This window comes from Aegilops tauschii, chromosome 2 (genome assembly GCF_002575655.3).
Source record: "Aegilops tauschii subsp. strangulata cultivar AL8/78 chromosome 2, Aet v6.0, whole genome shotgun sequence".
Lineage (NCBI taxonomy): Eukaryota > Viridiplantae > Streptophyta > Magnoliopsida > Poales > Poaceae > Aegilops > Aegilops tauschii.
Window position 1 is genome coordinate 636,182,698 of NC_053036.3, and position 20,787 is coordinate 636,203,484.

The following is a 20,787-nucleotide window of genomic DNA, read 5'->3' on the forward strand; positions in this document are numbered from 1 at the left end:
AGCGTCACCGAACCTTAAGTGTGTAGACCCTACGGGTTCGGGAGACATGCAGACATGACCGAGACGACTCTCCAGTCAATAACCAACAGCGGGATCTGGATACCCATGTTGGCTCCCACATGTTCCACGATGATCTCATCGGATGAACCACGATGTCGAGGATTCAATCAATCCCGTATACAATTCGCTTTGTCAATCTGTACGTTACTTGCCCGAGATTGAATCGTCGGTATCCCAATACCTTGTTCAATCTCGTTACCGGCAAGTCACTTTACTCGTACCGTAATGCATGATCCCGTGACCAAACACTTGGTCACATTGAGCTCATTATGATGATGCATTACCGAGTGGGCCCAGAGATACCTCTCCGTCATACGGAGTGACAAATCCCAGTCTCGATTCGTGCCAACCCAACAGACACTTTCGGAGATACCCGTAGTGCACCTTTATAGCCACCCAGTTACGTTGTGACGTTTGGTACACCCAAAGCACTCCTATGGTATCCGGGAGTTGCACAATCTCATGGTCTAAGGAAATGATACTTGACATTTGGAAAAGCTCTAGCAAACGAACTACACGATCTTGTGCTATGCTTAGGATTGGGTCTTGTCCATCACATTATTCTCCTAATGATGTGATCCCGTTATCAATGACATCCAATGTCCATAGTCAGGAAACCATGACTATCTGTTGATCAACGAACTAGTCAACTAGAGGCTCACTAGGGACATGTTGTGGTCTATGTATTCACACATGTATTACGATTTCCGGATAACACAATTATAGCATGAACAATAGACAATTATCATGAACAAGGAAATATAATAATAACCATTTTATTATTGCCTCTAGGGCATATTTCCAACAGGTGAAGTCCACGTTGGCGCGCTGGCGAAATCCGTGCACCACCCAACGCGCCTTGTAGCGCTCGAGAGAACCGTCGGGGCGAGTCTTGTGGTGGAAGACCCACTTGCCAGTGATGACATTGGCACGGGGTGGCCGCAGGACAAGCTGCCACGTACGGTTGCGCTGCAGGGCGTCAAACTCCTCACGCATCGCAGCTAGCCAGTTTGGATCCCGAAGGGCTGCGCGAGCGGAGGTGGGGAGCGGGGACGACGTTGAGGTAGAAGCCGCGCATGCGTACTCGTCCGATGAGTAGCGCGTGCTGGGACGCAGGGTCCCAGTCCGAGCCCGAGTGACCACACCGGTGAGGGGTGCGGCCACGGCGACGGGAGCCGCCGAGGGAGCCACGGCGACGGGGGCCGCGGCGGGGCCGGCCGAGGGGGCCACGGCGACGGGGGCCGCGATGGGGGCCGCGGCGGGGGCGGCCAAGGAGGCCGCTGCGTCGGGGGCCGCTGCAGGGGCCGCAGCGCCAGGGGCCGCCGGCGCGGGGAGCGCGGGCAGGGCCGAACCCGAGGCGCGGCTGGCGGTCCACCAGAAGACTCCGAAGGTGATGGTACCTGCTGAAACGGGAACACGAGCTCATCAAAGTACACATGCCACGAAGTGAAAATGCAGTGGGATACTGGATCATAGCACCGGTAACCTTTGGTGTTGGGAGGATAGCCAAGGAAGATGCAAGGGAGTGACCGGGGTGCGAGTTTGTGAGGAGCAGTGGACGCGGTGCTAGGATAATAGAGACACCCGAAAATGCGAAGACCATCATAAGATGGAACCGCACCGAAGAGGAGCTGGTGAGGGGTGTAGTTCCAGCGGGAACGACAGGGGCGAATGTTAATGAGGAGGCTGGCAGTCGCGAGCGCGTTCGGCCAGAACCGAGCAGGCACATAGGAGTGGAACAGCAACGTGCGGACACAGTCATTAAGCGTGCGAAGGACGCGCTCGGCGCGACCATTCTGCTGAGACGTGTAGGGGCAGGTGAGGCGAAAGATGGTGCCGTGGGACGCAAGTAAATTGCGGACGGCAACGTTGTCAAACTCCTTGCCATTGTCAGTTTGCAAGGCGAGAATGGGACGGCCGAACTGTGTGGTGACATATGAATAAAAAGCGGTGAGTGTGGCAAGAGCGTCGGACTTGCGATGGAGAGGGAAGGTCCACACATAATGAGTAAAATCATCCAATATCACCAAATAGTATAAATAACCCGTGTTGCTAGCAACCGGGGACGTCCAAACATCACTATGCAATAACTGAAACGGAAAGGTGGAAATGTAGACTCGCTAAAGGGAAGACGAACGTGCTTGCCAAGACGGCAAGCCTCACAAGTGTGATCGTCGACCTTATTACATGAGAAGGAAAAACTCTGAAGAATCTGACGCATAACGGTGGAGTTGGGATGACCGAGACGGGCATGCCAAAGATCGACACTGGCGGCGAAGGCGGCGGGGCGACGGGTGGTGGTGGCGCCGGAGAGATGCACTGGATAAAGCTCGTCCGGGCTATCACATCGGTGGAGCACCATCCGTGTACGGGCATCCTTCACAGAAAAACCGATATCGTCAAATTCAACAGTTATAGGATTCTCACGAGCAAGGCGACGAACGGAAACAAGATTAGTGACCAAGTCAGGAGACACAAGAACATTAGACATATGCACAGGAGTGGAAGTAGAAGGAAAAGACATATGATCGACGTGAGTAATGGGTAGGGAGGAACCGTTACCAACGGTGATATGGGTGGGAGTATGAACGGGAGTGGTAGATGTGAGGTTACCGGGATGAGCAGTCATGTGAGCAGTGGCGCCCGAGTCCATGTACCAGTCACCACCGCCACCATAGGAGCTCGGTGACGGGGCGGAGTGCAGTGCAACGAGCAAGGCCGGGTCCCACGGCGGCGGCACCTGAGGAGGGTAGCACCCTCCGTAGGCCGGCGCGGGAGCAGCCCCGAAGGCCGGAGCGGCGGCGGCGGCGCCGTAGGCGGGCGCGGCCCCATAGGCCGGCGCGGCGGCGCCGCCATAGGCCGGCACGGACCCGTAGGCGGGCGCCGGCCGGGGGGGGACCATAGCCGCTGTAGGGAGCGGCGTACTGCGCGGCGAAGAGGGCCTGGTGACCCGCCGGGCGGGGCCCAAGGATGCCCGGAGCCGGAGCCCGAGGGACCGGCATGGAGTACGCGTGGACGACGCCGGTCCACGGGTTGGTGCCGTACGTCCATGGGGGAGTCACCTGCTGCTGCTGACGAGGCCCCCCCCCCCGCCCCCCGGCGCCTGTTGCTGCTTGCGGCCGCCCCCGCGGCGGTTGCCGCGGCGCCTGCCGCGGCGCCTGCCACCCGGCTTCTGGGGGGCAGCGGGGAGGGGCGGGAGGCGCGGGCGGGAGGGGGAAGTACCCCGGAGGCGCTGGTGGCGGCGGCTGCTGGCACGGCGCGGGTGGGGCGGTCGGTGGAGGGGCGCCACGGGAGGTGCCGGCGGCGAGGGCGTGGTGCTGCACACGCTTCTTGACCCCCTTCATCCGGCGCTCCTCCAACCTCAAGTACGCCACAAACTTGGGGAAGGAGGGCTCCGGCATCAAGGTGAGGTTAGAGGCGGCGTTGCCGAAGTCCTCGTTGAGGCCGGCGGTGAGCGTGCTGAGGAGGAGGTCGTCGTCCACCTTGGCTCCAATGTCACGGAGCTCATCCGCCAACGTCTTCAGGCGACGGCAGTAGTCATCAATGGACTGTTCATCCTGGTGACAGTCAAAAAATTCCTGCTGCAAAAAAACGCGGCGCTGAAGCTTGTTGTCGGTGAAGAGGCCGTTCAGCTTGACCCACAGGGCGCGGGCGTCGTCGCCGGCGCTCACGACGGTGTGGAACAAGTCCTTGGAGATGGTGGTGAAGAACCACCGGATGATCGTGGCGTCGATCGTGGTCCACTCGGCGTCGTCCACCATGGCGCGTGAGTCCATGGTGCCATCCACGTGATCCACGAGATTGTTCTCGCGGAAGAGCAGCGTGAAGTACGTATTCCACGCGAAGTACGTGGAGTTGGAGGCGTCGAGGATCACGGGGACGCGTGCATGGACGTTGATGTCGCGGATCTCGGCAGGGTCGACGGCGAAGGGGTTGGAGTAGGTGGAGGCGTTGGATGACATGGCGAGGAGATCGTGGGGAGGGAGGCGGCGGCGCGGCTGAGGAGAGGCAGCGCGGCGGCGGGAGGCAGGCGGCGCGGCGGGAAGGGGCGGCGCGGCGCGGAGGGGAAGGCGCGCGGTGGGGAGGAGGGGTGGTGGCGGCGGCTTGGGGCGGGGGCGGGAGATCGCAGCGGCGGTGGCCCGAGGCGGCGGCTAGGGTTAGCGGAAGCTGGAAGATCGACTTACGATAGATACCATGTAGAGAATGATTTGGTGCATCGATAATTGATTGATCGTGCACTAGGCACATATATATAGGTACAAGGAGTGCGACCGGTATCTTGTCTTCTAAGATACACGTACATACAGAGGGAGACAGATACTACAGTTACTGCATACAGAACCCGGACCTACGTACATGTACACATGTTCAACACTTTTGATACTGCTTCGAATCCAGTCCAAGGTCTAGACCCCTGCTTTATTCAAAGCAAAAGAAAAGGAAAAGGAAAAGGAGGAAGAAGCTGATAGTTCAATCTTTATTCTTGAAGTAGCTCCAGCCTCAAGCAAAGAACCAGCTACGGATGCTTTGGCCAGAACTAAAGCCAAAGGAAAAACAAAAGCAAGCACGGCATTGCATACCAGCAAGTCGATCGGCAACACTTGCACAACTGTTCCCCACTATCCTCATTCATTCGTTGCTCCTCCTTCACCTGTCATAAACGTATAAATTGTTTCTTCTGCAACCTCATCATAGATCAGATCATGAGATGTGCCAGCCAGCCTACTGATTAAGGTACTATCAAAACTATTAATACGATTCTTCTGCTACATATATATATATTTCCCATCTTAATTGCTTTGCAGTTTCTTTTCTTTTCAAAAGAACCAGTATTTTAATTATGCATTGACTAACAATTACGCTCTTCTGGTAACTAGGTGCCACCTGCTAATTGATTCATCTGGAGGTGCAAATTAATCAATGGGTTAGATTTCCGGAGCTTCTTGTCTCTGCAAGGCCTTCACTCAAACATCAGTCATCATGCGTCGGCAGGTATTAATTTCTGTGCTACACATGCATGCATGCAATCCTCACGGTGCAGATTAGTACTGTATTACTTTCCTCTGGTGGCATGTTATGTTAGAGATGTCTTAGTTGGCTCTTGAATAAAATTGTCACACCTTCAAGATTTAATTATGTGTTCATTAGCTCCAAGGATCAAGCAACGATGGCTTAATATTAACACACACACACACACACACACACACAAATAAAGGATGCAACTATTGCTGAAATTAATTAACCCTTTAAATCTTGAGGCTTAATAATAATATTACAAGAGCTAGGAGGCTTAGATAGAAGGGGACGGACCCTCCTCCAACCGTCATCAGATTAATTATGTGCCCCATCCCCTGGATGCAGGACCTTGCTGTCCTCCTTTCTCTAGGAGGTCATGACTTGGCCCTCCTCCAAACGCCACCAGTTTAATTAACATCTCTGCCTCCTCTCCCAGCTAGCTCAGCACTGCCACTGCTATGCTCCGGTCTCTGGCGGGTGGCTGCTAGCACTGACCTTCAAACCAGAGCATACTGGATTTGGGTCGCACACCAATGATGACCTGCCGCCTGCCATGGCCGACAGTACGACTGGTGGTCCATCTGATTAACACATATACACTGGAACTATGCTCCTGGGTTACTGTGGGCCTACATGAGTGCCTGCAGTCCATAACTCCATATAATTAGTGCCGATCCTAATCAAGAAAAGTAGGTGCACCTTTTGCATATATGTTGCTAGACGAAAACTGCTGTAGTGAGTGACCTCAACTAATTACCATCAACTTACTAATGCAGAGGATTTATGTGGACAACATTGAAGAAGCAGTGCAACAGTTAATCCCTTATCTGGAGGATACAAGCAGTACTGCACACAAGGCCATCTATTTTGATGGATGGGATGGGTTGGCTGCTTCGGCGGTGCTTAGAGCTATAGCTGAAGACCCTCCACCATCTCTGCTGAAGATATTCAACAAGATCATCCACATCGATTGCTCCAGGTGGAAAAGCCGAAGAGCTCTCCAGAGGACAATTGCACAAGAAGTTCTTCCTCATCGGGTAATGGATATTTTTGATAGGCAAGATGAAGAAGATGATTTCTGTGGGATAGACGAAGGCTCAAGAGCTGAAATAGGATTCATTGGGAGAGAGATCCTTCAAGTCCTTATGGCGCACAGATGTTTAGTGGTCTTTCATAACGGAAGCAATGATATGGTTAATTTAAGCGCTTTTGGCGTTCCTCAACCAGAGTTTTTTGGTACTAAGATATTGTGGTCATTTCGAGAAAGGCTTCGGCTCAACCCAGGAATTAGTGAGAAGGTGGATGATTCCAATCTTTTTCTTTATGCACACAATGATGAGCTGTGGAATTTTCTGCTTAAAATAGAGGCTAGAGAAATTGTTGGGTACACAAATAAGCTTGGTGAAGCAGTTGAAGAGTGTTGCTTGTATTTGCTGTCATTAAATTCTCAGGGAGGCAACATCATGGACTATGACTGGGCTACCCATGCTTCTAACTATTGGGTCTGTGATGGGATTATAAAAGGAGATCAGGATGATGAAGCATGGGAGGTTGCAGCTGCTCTGCATCAACAAATAAATATAAAGGATTATTCATCTAATTCACTGCCCACTTTTGGTGATGAACTGAACACGCCTCTTGAACGGTGGATATTATCCAGGTATAACTCTGTTTTGTATCCATGGTCAACGTCCTTTTTTCTTGCTGGAACCGCAAGCAGATCTGATCCTCCATCAAGACCCTTACCTAATGACACGTTTCATCAATCGAACATGCTTCGTGTGCTCAAGTTATGCCGTTGCACCTTCTGTTTTTCTGCACCTCCTTTCGGTTGTTGCCGCAACTTAAGGTTCCTCGGATTAGATGGCTGCAAGGATCATCGAGTAGAAGAAGATGAGAAGCAAGATAGACCAGCAATGGAATGTTTTCAGAGCCTATGGGTACTAGACATATGCCACACAGATTGGGAATTTGCCTTGTCACCGGAGATAACAGAGCAGATTGCTCGGAACATTAGAGAGGTACACATAAAGAAGGGAAGAATTTGGCAACACAGTTTTACATGGCGACAACTGCAAAACCTTCACAAGCTTCGAGTAATTGAGCCTACGTCACCTTGGGGGACAGGCCAAAATGATGAATTCACCAATATGGTTAAGTTGGAGTTCCTTGACCTATCTGGGGATAGTACAATACAAGCTTTGCCAAGTATGTCAGGGGCTACTAGCCTCAAGATTCTGATTCTCGATGATTGTGTTAAACTGGAAAGTGTGGGCCCGGAAGGACTACCGCCATCACTTGAATCCTTCAGCTTAGATTGTTGTACAAGAGGGGATCAGAATAACAATGCTCAAATTTCTCATATCTCTTTGGCTGGTTGTGCAAGATTGGTGAACTTCAAGTTGCGTGGATCGCTTCCAAATCTTGAGGAGCTAGATCTATCAGGCACATTGGTCAAAACACTTGACCTGAAAGATAAGGTGGTGCAGGCCCCATGCCTCAAGCAAATTATTCTGTTGGGATGTCTGCAGCTCCTTGCCATATTATGGCCTAAAAATGGTATGCCAAAACATACAGTGTTGCGCATTGATTCTTTAGTCTGTCTTGTTCAAGCAGAACTTCTTCAAGCATATGCTACTATAATGGACATAAGGTTTCTTCAGACCTTGGTATTAGAGAGTAATGTTGAGTTCTGTTGGAAGAGTAGTAGGTTTCATCTAAATTTATGTGTCCCATGTACCAACAAAGTTGAGGAGCAAAGCTATAAGAAGACTACCATTGGTAGTGGTGGGCATATAATGGGTCCTCCTCGGCTGAAGTCAATAATACCCAATGCTTACATCACCTACATGGATGTCGTTGTTGACAACATGACTATTGATGATTGCTATAATAGTGCACCGCAGTTTCAGCCGTTGGGCTCCCATGTGGAGATTGGTGATGGAATTAGTTTCACTAGAATGGAGAGCACACAAGTAGTGAAGGCTATCATCTTTGTGATGGACAAGACTGAGTTGTTGCATGCGCACGACAATTCTTCCATCAGCACTGTCATCCCTGAACATATGATGTCCATGGGAGGTGAGAAACTTATATGGAAACATCTGAAATCTTGTCACATTGTGAGATGTCCCAAGTTGCACACAATCTTCAATATTATCTGGGGATACAACAAATTTAGAGAACTAGTAAACTTTTGGGCAGCTGATCTCCCGATGGCCCATTGCATTTGGAGCAGACAAAGGGCACGGGATATTGAGGACCCTGTTTCCTTTGCGAAACTGCAGAGCATACACCTGTCCTCCTGCCCAAGGCTCACATTTGTGCTCCAGTTTTCCAGGTTATACACCTTGAGAAGGTTGGAAACCCTCCACATCGTCTTTTGTGGTGATCTAAGGCAGGTGTTCCCCGTGGAGCCAGAGATTCTGACAAGCATAGCTACAAGCTACCGTAAAGATGTTCTGGGTTTCCCAAACCTGAAGCATATCTACTTCCATCAGCTCTTCAAGCTGGAACATATATGCCAGGCCAAGATGTTTGCTCCCAAGCTTGAGACTATCAGGGTCAGGGGATGCTGGGGTCTCAAGCGCCTCCCCTCTGTTGGCCGAGATAGCCGCCCTATCGTGGACTGCGAGGAGGACTGGTGGGAGGCGCTGGAGTGGGATGGGCCGGAGGCTGGCCACGACCCTTCCCTCTTCCGGCCGCGCCACTCGGCGTATTACAAGAAGCCCCTGCCTAGAGTCTCAGTTCTACGGTGAGCTGACCAGGCGCTATTCAGGTACACACAGTCATGTGTTCTCTCTTATTTTTGATCTTGTTTCATGCATCTGTCATAGTATATTCATGGTGCACAGAGAGAGAGAGAGAGAGAGAGACCTTGGGTGATTAAATACCCTGTTACATACTATCTAATTTGCTTCCATTTAATCAATATTATCATCATTACATGTGCTGTGTAGGTTTGGTTGTTGCAAAAAGATGGCGACATCTTGCTGCCGTCGACTGCTGCTGTTGCCGCAACGGTTCAGGTGTTTGCTTCCGAGATTGTGGCTGTGTATTTTCCCAAGAATAAATTGGTTCTGGTTTGATGCTGTGTGTGTGTGTGTGTGTGTGTGTGTGTGCAGGCTTAATTATTTTCAGGTGAGGAACAATATATGTGTGTTGTTTGGTTTGGTTTGGTTTGTGGTTGCAATAAGAAGTGCTTGATGTGTCTGTGGGTGTAATGAGAGTGCTGCTTGCCAAAGCTAGTGAAACAGCATAGTTAATATAGTGTTGCCTCTGAGTTTCAATCAAGGGCAGGGATTGAAGTTGTGGAATCCAATCACGGTCCTTTTGGCTTGCTGTGTGTGTTACTTGGATCTTCAAGTGGCCGGCCGGGACAAGCGATCATTTCGTACCAGAGCAGAGCAGAGCAGAGGAGAATCAAGCAAGTGCAATGTGTGTCCCATATCCCGTACGTACGGCACAGGGTACAGCTTCAAGCTGCATTTCGTTCCAGTAGCTAGCTTTAGCCTTTGTGCAGATGGGTGTTGCGGCCAGTCTCTGCTCTCTGGCAGACAAGAAGCACGGCGCACGAGACGACGGGCCTTCAGATCTGCACGGCAACTCCGGCGAGGGTATGGAGAGAGAAGATCAAGGCCCTCACCAGCAACTGCTGTGGCAGGTATCGACCTGCTCTGATTCCTGGACGGTCCGGCGGGAACGAACTCAGTTTGTCATCGTTAGCTGAAGCGAACTCAATTTGCAGATGGGATGTTTATGTTTTGTAGCACTGACTGACCTGTTGATGATTATTTCAGTTGTCCAAAAAAAAAGGTTCATATCCGGTTGAATTCCATTGAACAAATCAAATCCTGTCAGATTGTTGGTCACACCTTCCCGCAGAAAAAAAAAAACGAAGTTTGTTGCTCACACCTTAGGGGAAGTTGTAGTCATCAGTATCTACTTCCTCCGTTCCTAAATATAAGTCTTTCTAGAGATTCCAATATGAACTACACACGGATGTATATAGACATAGTTTAGAGGGTAGATTTACTCACTTTGCTCCGTATGTAGTCTATATTGAAATATCTAAAAAGAGTAATATCTAGGAACGGAGGAAGTATCTCACATGCAGGCACCGGCGATTCTACTCAACAGGCTTAAACAGGCTCAAGCCTGCCCTAAAAAATCACAAAAAAAAAAATTACTACCAAGCACACTAGTTAGGCCTAGCCAAGAAAATAACAACTCCCAGCCATCTTATCGCATCACGCTGCACTACCTCCAATAAAAATTAGCGTATTTGAAGTTGAGCCTACCCTCCATTTGCATCCTAGATTCGCCACTGATGCAGGCTATAAGTCAACAAACTTTAGGTTATATAAGTAATAAGTTGTAGGCCTTTAGGTTGTACTCACTCCGTCCCAAAATAAGTGACCCAACTTTGTACTAGCTTTAGTACAAAGTACAAAGTTGAGTCACTTATTTTGGGACTTAGAGAGTATATGATACGTAGGGTCTATGTATACATATCAACTTTTATTTGTACTCATATATAGCAAAACATATACACACAAAAATCATATAACAGTACACATACAAATACTCTGAGGTCCCGAACCCCGAAAGGCTCACGCAAGGTACAATTGCAGACAAGAAAAAGAGACAAAATGTTACATATCTCGCTTCTTCAACTTCACTATGAGTCCATTTTTCATCTGCAGCACACAAGACATCTTCGGCTGGACTCTCTGCCCTTCAACCACCTCCATGTCGAAGTTCCACACCATTGCCGCAACAATAGTATTCATCTGCATAAATGAGATGTCCTTGCCAAGGCACAGCCTCGGGCCCGAGCTGAATGCCAAAAATTTGTGAGACGGCACGTACCGCAGCTTCTTGCCATCCTCTGAGAGCCATCTATCCGGGTTATACTCCAGGCAGTCTTTTCCCCACACGCCTTCCATTCTCCCCATGGAGTGGAGAGAAATCAATAAGGTGTCACCGGCGTGCACTACATGGCCAGTCGGCATCACGTCGTTGGCGACCGCCGTCTTACGCTCGATGGGGACCGGCGGATGCAACCTGAGAGACTCGTGTAGGGCGGCTCTCATGTAGACGAGAGATTTGGTCTCCTCCGGTTCAAAGATTACCATGGTGCTGCTGTTGTTGGCGCCTGTGGCTGCTTTCCGTGATGCGATGGGTGATAGTTCGTTGCGGATGGCCGACATGACATGAGGGTTTTGGGCGAGGTTGTAGAAGACCCATGTCAAAGCTGTGCCGATCGTGTCCCTCCCAGCGATCATGTAGTTGATGAGCGTCGCGTGGAGCAAGCCATCGTTCTGCTGGTAGTCTAGATCGTCGATGTAGGAAGACAGAATGTCCACGGAAGAAGGATCTCCCTCGTTTGCAACATGTTCCTTCTTCCTCCTCTCCACCATCTCCTCAATGAACCCACCTAGAACCGTGTGCGCTGCGGCGAGCTTCCTTTCCGGGCCGATGTTTAGCCGCCTCATCGCCTTCCAGCAAGAGGCCGGCACGGTGTGCCGGAACAAGGCCACCTCCATGACCGTGTCCATGGCGGCCGCTGCGTCCATGGGGGGCATGTCCGGGGAGAGGAGGCCAGGGTCCACGCCGAAGAGAGGCGCGGCGGTCATGTCGAACACGAGCCTCGTTGTCAAATCTTGCAGGTCGAACGGGGTCGCGGCGGTCGCCATGTGCATAAGCACCGGGAGGAGGCCATTCTCCACCTTGTCACGGCAGCAAGCGGTCATACGGACAAGCAACCGTGGGTTGCTCAAGACTCTCTGGGCTCTTGCCCGCTGCCGACGCCAGGGCTCGCCTTCAGTCGTGAAGAAGCTGCCACCGGCGATGTCAAAGATGGCGGCGAACTCCGCGCCCTTGGGGAAGTTTGCGTGGTTCGTCGTGAAGATGTGCCGGACGTTGGCCGGCTCGCATGTGATGAAGAACCGCAACCCGGTCCCAGGCGGGCCGTGCGCCCTGAAGTTGTGGCCTGCTTCGGCGAGGACGGCGGCGAGGTAGTCGTGCAGGTTGTGGAAGTTGGCAATAAGGTAAGGGAACACGCCCACTATTGGCCAGTTTGTGGGGAGCGCTGGTGGGTTCTTTGGTCTACTAGACCTGAGGTACAACATGTAGAGGGGAACAAGAATGATGGCGAGTGTGGAGATGAGCAGCTCTTGCGAGAACGAGATCGACATTTTTTTCAGTAGCTAGTGTGGGGAGATGCTAGTGCTTGGGTGTATGCTCCATGGACATGGCGATGGCTCCATTTATAGAGAGAAGTTCCCTCTGTGTGTTTATTCATAAATGCTAAGGGCCGAAATTAGTAAAAGTGTGGAAGGTTTAGTGCTGTCAGTTGGTTCGATGGATGCATTAATAGAGTCAACGATGAGAGTTCCTTAACAAGATGCTGGTAATCCTTGATACATATCTCCAGAACGCCAAATCCTTTTTTTTTCTTAACCCCATGCACTAACTAAGATGTTATAATCAATGGAGCATGATCTATATAGTCCCTGGTATAGAAGACTACATTGTCTTCAATTAATTTGATTTCGTGTAGGAGTATCGCTATCCAGTCCATGATGCATACCCGGCCCCCGGCCATCTTCCACCACGATCTCAAGTCGATGCATGCATATGCATATGGTCTACCATTCGGCATTTGCCCATGCTGCTAGTTCGGGATGAAAACAACGTATATGCATGCAGCTGCTATATATCATGGCCAGACTTATTTCAGGCATTAATCGCCGCTGGTCGGTGCATCCACCCCCCTAATCGCCATTTTATATTGTACTCCCTCTGTAAACTAATATAAGAGCGTGCTAAACGCTCTTATATTAGTTTACAGAGGGAGTATCAAATATTCAAATGGGGTATGTATTGTCATAAAAATGGGATGTGAACATAAGGAGGTTTAAGGGTGTTGATCACAGATCAGTGCAATTACAAGGCATCTAACCAGAATTGCATGCCTTCTTTAAGGCTAGTCCTAGGCTCTATGTATAATGAGTGCAACAATGTTTTAAACAGTCCTCTGCAATCATTTTTTTAGGGATTACAAATTTTTTTTAGGTGGATTTGTTATCAAGGACGAATCCATTTTTGGGCCAGATACTCCAACAGCCCATGATCATGATTTTCATGAAATCCTCGTAATTATATCCTCTTAGCTTCTTGTACAATCAGTCACCACTGACGGGTCGACAAAGGCTCGTCGGTGGTTGGTCTTGGCACCGTCGACCAAAAAGTAGGTTGTTGGCGATGACTATCAGGCGATAGCTATAACACCCTAATTTGTGCTCATTTGATTTTTAAGTTTTTATTTGGCTTTTAGGATTTTATGTGGCAATCGGATTTCATTTGGGTTATTCAAACTTTTGACCAAGTGATGGTGTTGAAGCACCTTTGATCCAAGACTAGTCCATTCTATTATACAGAAAGTTCCTGTGGAGGTCCAGCTACATGGAGCCCCTCATCCCTTTAATATTGATTTAAGATCGGTGCTCTCCAACTAACTTTCTACATGAAAATTTCTCTCTTTTATTTCTCTCAAATGAATCAACATATGGACTCCAAACTTTGCATATCAAACAAACTTTAGAACTTCAATGTATGAGAAAACTTTCAAATTTTTTGGTCCGACAAAAATATAAAAAATAAGATTTTTACTGATTAAAAATTTATTTTAAGCATTTAAAATGCATGTAAAAAATTCAAAAGTTTTTTCTCCACATTGCAGTTACAATGTTTTGTAGTCCTGCAAAGTTCGAAGTTAATATGTTGTTTCGTTTGAGAGAAACAAAAAAGACAAATATGCCTGCACGGATCATGATGCAAAAATAAATGGTTAAGATAAGGGGTACCATGTAGCTCGACCTACAAAAAACCATACTGCTATATTATATACTAGAGGTTAACGCGCTCCAGCGCACCATTATTCATTAATGGGATTAACTATTTTTTCTATAGCAGGTTATTATGGCCAGTGTCTTGTTTTGGTTCCTCTAGCAGATTAACTGTTTTGTTATTGTGTACATGAGCAGCTCTTGCGAGAACGTAATCGACATCATTATCAGTGTTGTGAGGATCATATGCTTAGTACTTGGGTGTATGCTGCATGGACATGGCGGTGGCTCCATTTAGAGCATCTCTTTACAGCGCCGAAATAGCATTTTAGCCCGCTGGGTTGGTGTTTTGCTTTACGAGAAGTGTAAAAACACGGAGCCCAATTCGGCGGCCTCACCTGCAGCAGCCCAGATTTTGCAGGCAAGCGGGCGCCCTAAATAAGCAGCGCGTGATGTCGTTTTCCCAGCGCGCGCTGAACCTACTTTGCCGCATGCGGGATTATGGCGGGGCTGCTAGAGCGCCAGTTTCGATCGCGCGCGCAATATACTCGTTTTTTCCAGCGCGCGGCTAATCTAGCGCCTCTATTGGAGATGCTCTAATGCTAAGGACAGAAATTAGTAAAAGAGCGGTAGGTTTGAGGCTGGTCATAGTGGGTATGTTACTAGTCTAAGTTACTAACTCTATAGTGCATAGTACATTTATTATGTTACGGTATCTATCTATGTTACTATAACCATCTCTCTCTTCTTTAATTGCCTGCCACATAAGCATGTTTGCAAGTCCAAGTGCATGATACTACTTATGTTACCCCACTATGGCCAGCCCGAGGCTGGCATTTTGTTCGATGGTTGCATTAATAGAGTCAACGATGAGAGTTGCTTAACTCGATGCTGGCAATCCTGATAGAGTCGACTATGCATGCCAAATCCATTTTTTTATGTGCTTAACTCCATGCTGCATTAACTAAGATGTTATACTCAGTGGAGTATGATCTATCGCGGAGATCCATAAGGCCTTGGTTTAGAAGACACTGTCTTTGATTAATTTGGTTCCATATATCACTATCCAGTCCATGATGCATACCCGGCCCCCGGCCATCTTCCACAACGACCTCAACTCGATGCATGCATATGCATGGTCTACCATTTGGTATTTCCCCATACTACTAATTCGGGATGAAAACAACGTGTATGCATTCTGCTGGTAGATATCATGGCGAGATTTGTTTCAGGCATTAATCGCCTCTGGTCGGTGTATCCACCGCTACAGAAAATTATAGCTGATCGGTCACGGCGGCGAAAAACAGTAGGAAGGCCCATAATCTCCATTTTATATTATATCTAATGCCTAATGAGATATGTATGTATTATCTCAGTGCTTGTAGGCGTCGCTAGGTGGTCTGCGGATCTGGATGTAATTTTTATTATTTTTAATATTCGTTGTAATATCATGCTTGATAATGATTAGATTGGAAGTTTTTCCAAAAAAAAGGTGTTGATCACGGATCAGTGCAATTACAAGGCATCTAACCAGAATCGCACGCTTTCTTTAAGGCTAGTCATACCTCTATGTATATTGAGTGCAGCAATGTTCTAAACAGTCGTATGCAATCAATTAAAAAAATTGAAAATTGAGGGGTGGCAATCATTTGTTGAGGTAGATTTTTTTACAAGGCACCTATGAACATCCAGAAATTGGTACAGGGTGTAGAAGAGGAGTTCGAGAACTATGATGCCCATAAGCTTTTCAAAAGCTTTATGACATTGCAAGCAGTCATGGTTGAAGTGATGAAAGATCAAGGAGGAAATAACTACAAGATGCCGCATCTGCACAAGGATCGCCTACAGAATGGTGGAGAGGAAATAATCGGTGTATACTGCAACGCTGAGCTACTTGCTGACACGAAGGCCATTATAGAACAAGGGGAATAGACAAAGGAAAGGGTAAGGGAAAAGGAAAAGGAAAAGAAAGGATAGGAGTATGCCATGTGTCATGTGTATATTTTGTGTATGCCATGTGTATGGATTTATTGGATTAATTTGAATTATTTGAATTTATTAGATTTATTTGGATTTGTAGGGAGTAAGAAGAAGAAGAAGCTAAGAACTTGTAAGAAGAAGAAGAAGAAGAGAAGAAGAAGAAGAAGCATATGCTAGGAGCTATTCTTCTTCTTCTTCTTCTTCTTCTTCTCATGTTGTATAATGTTGGAATTTATTGGAATTTGGATTATTTGAATTAATTTTTAATCTGCTCCTAGATGATGATCTAGAATACTCCCTACTCCTTAGTTGAATAACCACATAGTCCAATAATCATCTTCTTAGTTCAAAACATTTTATTCACATAGTCCTAAAATTTCCACACACAGATTGGACAAGCAATATTCCTAAAATGTCTGTGATTATAGTCTATTTGGTCAATGCAAATTAAGCACTCGTGAAACAAGTCTATTTGGTCAATGCAACTATGTGGTGCTAGTGCCTTTCGTCTTTGTGGTTGGGCACAATTTGGCACAATCTGGTCAACTGACCAAAACAAAAGGTGGGCAGATGTCTTGAGATGCTGTAGTGTATTCTGAATTTCTCGAGATGCTACAGATTGTTGGAAATATGCCCTAGAGGCAATAATAAATGGTTATTATTATATTTCTTTGTTCATGGTAATTGTCTATTGTTCATGCTATAATTGTATTGTCCGGAAATCGTAATACATGTGTGAATACATAGACCCCAAAGTGTCCCTAGTAAGCCTCTAGTTGACTAGCTCGTTGATCAACAGATAGTCATGGTTTCCTGACTATGGACATTGGATGTCATTGATAACGGGATCACATCATTAGGAGAATGATGTGATGGACAAGACCCAATCCTAAGCATAGCATAAAAGATCGTGTAGTTTCGTTTGCTAGAGCTTTTCCAATGTCAAGTATCTTTTCCTTAGACCATGAGATCGTGCAACTCCCGGATACCGTAGGAGTGCTTTGGGTGTGCCAATCGTCACAACGTAACTGGGTGACTATAAAGGTGCACTACGGGTATCTCCGAAAGTGTCTGTTGGGTTGGCACGGATCGAGACTGGGATTTGTCACTCCGTGTGACGGAGAGGTATCTCTGGGCCCACTCGGTAATGCATCATCATAATGAGCTCAATGTGACTAAGGCGTTAGTCACGGGATCATGCATTGCGGTACGAGTAAATAGACTTGCCGGTAACGAGATTGAACAAGGTATTGGGATACCGACGATCGAATCTCGGGCAAGTAACATACCGATTGACAAAGGGAATTGCATACGGATTGATTGAATCCTCGACACCGTGGTTCATCCGATGAGATCATCGTGGAACATGTGGGAGCCAACATGGGTATCCAGATCCCGCTGTTGGTTATTGACCGGAGAGGCGTCTCGGTCATGTCTGCATGTCTCCCGAACCCGTAGGGTCTACACACTTAAGGTTCGGTGACGCTAGGGTTGTAGAGATATATGTATGCGGAAACCCGAAAGTTGTTCGGAGTCCCGGATGAGATCCCGGACGTCACGAGAGGTTCCGGAATGGTCCGGAGGTGAAGAATTATATATAGGAAGTCCAGTTTCGGCCACCGGGAAAGTTTCGGGGGTTACCGGTATTGTACCGGGACCACCGGAAGGGTCCCGGGGGTCCACCGGGTGGGGCCACCTATCCCGGAGGGCCCCGTGGGCTGAAAGTGGAAGGGAACCAGCCCCTAGTGGGCTGGGCGCCCCCCCTTGGGCCTCCCCCCATGCGCCTAGGGTTGGGAACCCTGGGGGGGAGCTTCCCCCTTGCCTTGGGGGGCAAGGCAACCCCTTTCCGCCTTGGCCGCCGCCCCCCCCCCCCCTTGGAGATCCCATCTCCTAGGGCTGGCGCACCCCCCCAGGGGCCTATATAAAGGGGGGGGAGGGAGGGCAGCAACACACAGCCTTGGGCGCCTCCCTCCTCCCCTGCAACACCTCTCTCTCTCTCGCAGAAGCTTGGCGAAGCCCTGCCGGAGACCCGCTACATCCACCACCACGCCGTTGTGCTGTTGGATCTCCATCAACCTCTCCTTCCCCCTTGCTGGATCAAGAAGGAGGAGACGTCGCTGCACCGTACGTGTGTTGAACGCGGAGGTGCCGTCCGTTCGGCACTCGGTCATCGGTGATTTGGATCACGGCGAGTACGACTCCGTCATCCATGTTCATTGGAACGCTTCCGCTCGCGATCTACAAGGGTATGTAGATGCACTCCCTTCCCCTCGTTGCTAGTACACTCCATAGATGCATCTTGGTGAGCGTAGGAAAATTTTAAAATTATGCTACGATTCCCAACAGTGGCATCATGAGCCAGGCCTATGCGTAGTTACTATGCACGAGTAGAACACAAAGCAGTTGTGGGCGTTGAGTTTGCCAATTCTTCTTGCCGCTACTAGTCGTTTCTTGTTTCGGCGGCATTGTAGGATGAAGCGGCCCGGACCGAACTTACACGTACGCTTACGTGAGACAGGTTCCACCGACTGACATGCACTAGTTGCATAAGGTGCTAGCGGGTGTCTGTCTCTCCTACTTTAGTCGGAACAGATTCGATGAAAAGGGTCCTTATGAAGGGTAAATAGAAATTGGCAAATCACGTTGTGGTCATACGTAGGTAAGAAAATGTTCTTGCTAGAAACCTACAAACCACGTAAAAACTTGCAACAACAATTAGAGGACGTCTAACTTGTTTTTGCAGCAAGTGCTATGTGATGTGATATGGCCAGAAGATGTGATGAATGATATATGTGATGTATGAGATTGATCATATTCTTGTAATAGGAATCACGACTTGCATGTCGATGAGTATGACAACCGGCAGGAGCCATAGGAGTTGTCTTTATTATTTTGAATGACCTGCGTGTCATTGAATAACGCCATGTAAATTACTTTACTTTGTTGCTAAACGCGTTAGCCATAGAAGTAGAAGTAATCGTTGGCGTGACGACTTCATGAAGACACAATGATGGAGATCATGATGATGGAGATCATGGTGTCATGCCGGTGACGAAGATGATCATGGTACCCCGAAGATGGAGATCAAAGGAGCATGATGATATTGGCCATATCATGTCACTATTTGATTGCATGTGATGTTTATCATATTTTTGCATCTTATTTGCTTAGAACGACGGTAGTAAGTAAGATGATCCCTTATAATAATTTCAAGAAAGTGCTCACCCTAACTGTGCACCGTTGCGAAGGTTCGTTGTTTCGAAGCACCACGTGATGATCGGGTGTGATAGATTCTAACGTTCGAATACAACGGGTGTTGACGAGCCTAGCATGTACAGACATGGCCTCGGAACACATGCAATACACTTAGGTTGACTTGACGAGCCTAGCATGTACAGACATGGCCTCGGAACACGGAGGACCGAAAGGTCGAGCATGAGTCGTATAGAAGATACGATCAACATGGAGATGTTCACCGATCTTGACTAGTCCGTCTCACGTGATGATCGGACACGGCCTAGTTAAACTCGGATCATGTTTCACTTAGATGACTAGAGGGATGTCTATCTGAGTGGGAGTTCATTAAATAATTTGATTATATGAACTTAATATCATGAACTTAGTCTAAAATCTTTACACTATGTATTGTAGATCAAATGGCCCATGTTGTCCTCAATCTCAACGCGTTCCTAGAGAAAACCAAGCTGAAAGATGATGGCAGCAACTATACGGACTGGGTCCGGAACCTGAGGATCATCCTCATAGCAGCCAAGAAAGATTATGTCTTAGAAGCACCGCTAGGTGAAGCACCAATCCCTGAGAACCAAGACGTTATGAACGCTTGGCAGCAGCGTGCTGATGATTACTCCCTCGTTCAGTGCGGCATGCTTTACAGCTTAGAACTGGGTCTCCAAAAGCGTTTTGAGAAACATGGAGCATATGAGATGTTCGAGGAGCTGAAACTGGTTTTTCAAGCTCATGCCCGGGTCGAGAGATATGATGTCTCCGACAAGTTCTTCAGCTGTAAAATGGAGGAGAACAGTTCTGTTAGTGAGCACATACTCAGAATGTCTGGGTTGCACAACCGCTTGTCTCAGCTGGGAGTTAATCTCCCGGATGACGCGGTCATTGACAGAATCCTCCAGTCGCTTCCACCAAGCTACAAGAGCTTTGTGATGAACTACAATATGCAGGGGATGGAAAAGACCATTCCCGAGGTATATTCAATGCTGAAATCAGCTGAGGTAGAGATCAGAAAAGAACATCAAGTGTTGATGGTGAATAAAACCACTAAGTTCAAGAAGGGCAAGGGTAAGAAGAACTTCAAGAAGGACGGCAAGGGAGTTGCCGCGCCCGGTAAGCCAGTTACCGGGAAGAAGTCAAAGAATGGACCCAAGCCCGAGACTGAGTGCTTTTATTGCAAGGGAAGTGGTCACTGGAAGCGGAACTGCCCCAAATATTTAGCGGACAAGAAGAAGGCCGGCAACACCCAAGGTATATGTGATATACAAGTAATTGATGTGTACCTTACCAGTACTCGTAGTAGCTCCTGGGTATTTGATACCGGTGCGGTTGCTCATATTTGTAACTCAAAGCAGGAACTACGGAATAAACGGAGACTGGCAAAGGACGAGGTGACGATGCGCGTCGGGAATGGTTCCAAGGTCGATGTGATCGCCGTTGGCACGCTACCTCTGCATCTACCCACGGGATTAGTTTTAAACCTCAATAATTGTTATTTAGTGCCAGCTTTGAGCATGAACATTGTATTTGGATCTCGTTTAATTCGAGATGGCTACTCATTTAAATCTGAGAATAATGGTTGTTCTATTTATTTGAGAGATATGTTTTATGGTCATGCCCCGCTGGTCAATGGTTT

The 20,787-nt window shown here is 48.2% G+C and overlaps 2 protein-coding genes across 2 annotated transcripts; one reads left to right on the forward strand and one right to left on the reverse strand.

The window, feature by feature from the left end:
- The first annotated feature begins 4,589 nt into the window (after positions 1–4,589).
- LOC109734152 (uncharacterized) lies at positions 4,590–9,299 on the forward strand. Its single transcript, XM_020293370.3, has 4 exons — positions 4,590–4,794; positions 4,938–5,052; positions 5,853–8,854; positions 9,036–9,299. Exons 2-3 carry the CDS (start codon positions 5,041–5,043, stop codon positions 8,832–8,834), a joined length of 2,994 nt encoding a protein of 997 aa, XP_020148959.1. The 5' UTR covers positions 4,590–4,794; positions 4,938–5,040; the 3' UTR covers positions 8,835–8,854; positions 9,036–9,299.
- Positions 9,300–10,594: 1,295 nt separating this feature from the next.
- On the reverse strand, positions 10,595–12,326 carry LOC109734149 (noroxomaritidine synthase 1). The gene has a single exon (XM_020293368.4). The coding sequence runs from the start codon at positions 12,273–12,275 to the stop codon at positions 10,731–10,733; it is 1,545 nt and encodes a 514-aa protein (XP_020148957.1). The 5' UTR covers positions 12,276–12,326; the 3' UTR covers positions 10,595–10,730.
- Positions 12,327–20,787: the final 8,461 nt, after the last annotated feature.

Excerpts from the sequence above, each read along its gene's own strand:
- LOC109734149 (XM_020293368.4), bottom strand. The coding sequence starts at position 12,275 with ATGTCGATCTCGTTCTCGCAAGAGCTGCTCATCTCCACACTCGCCATC.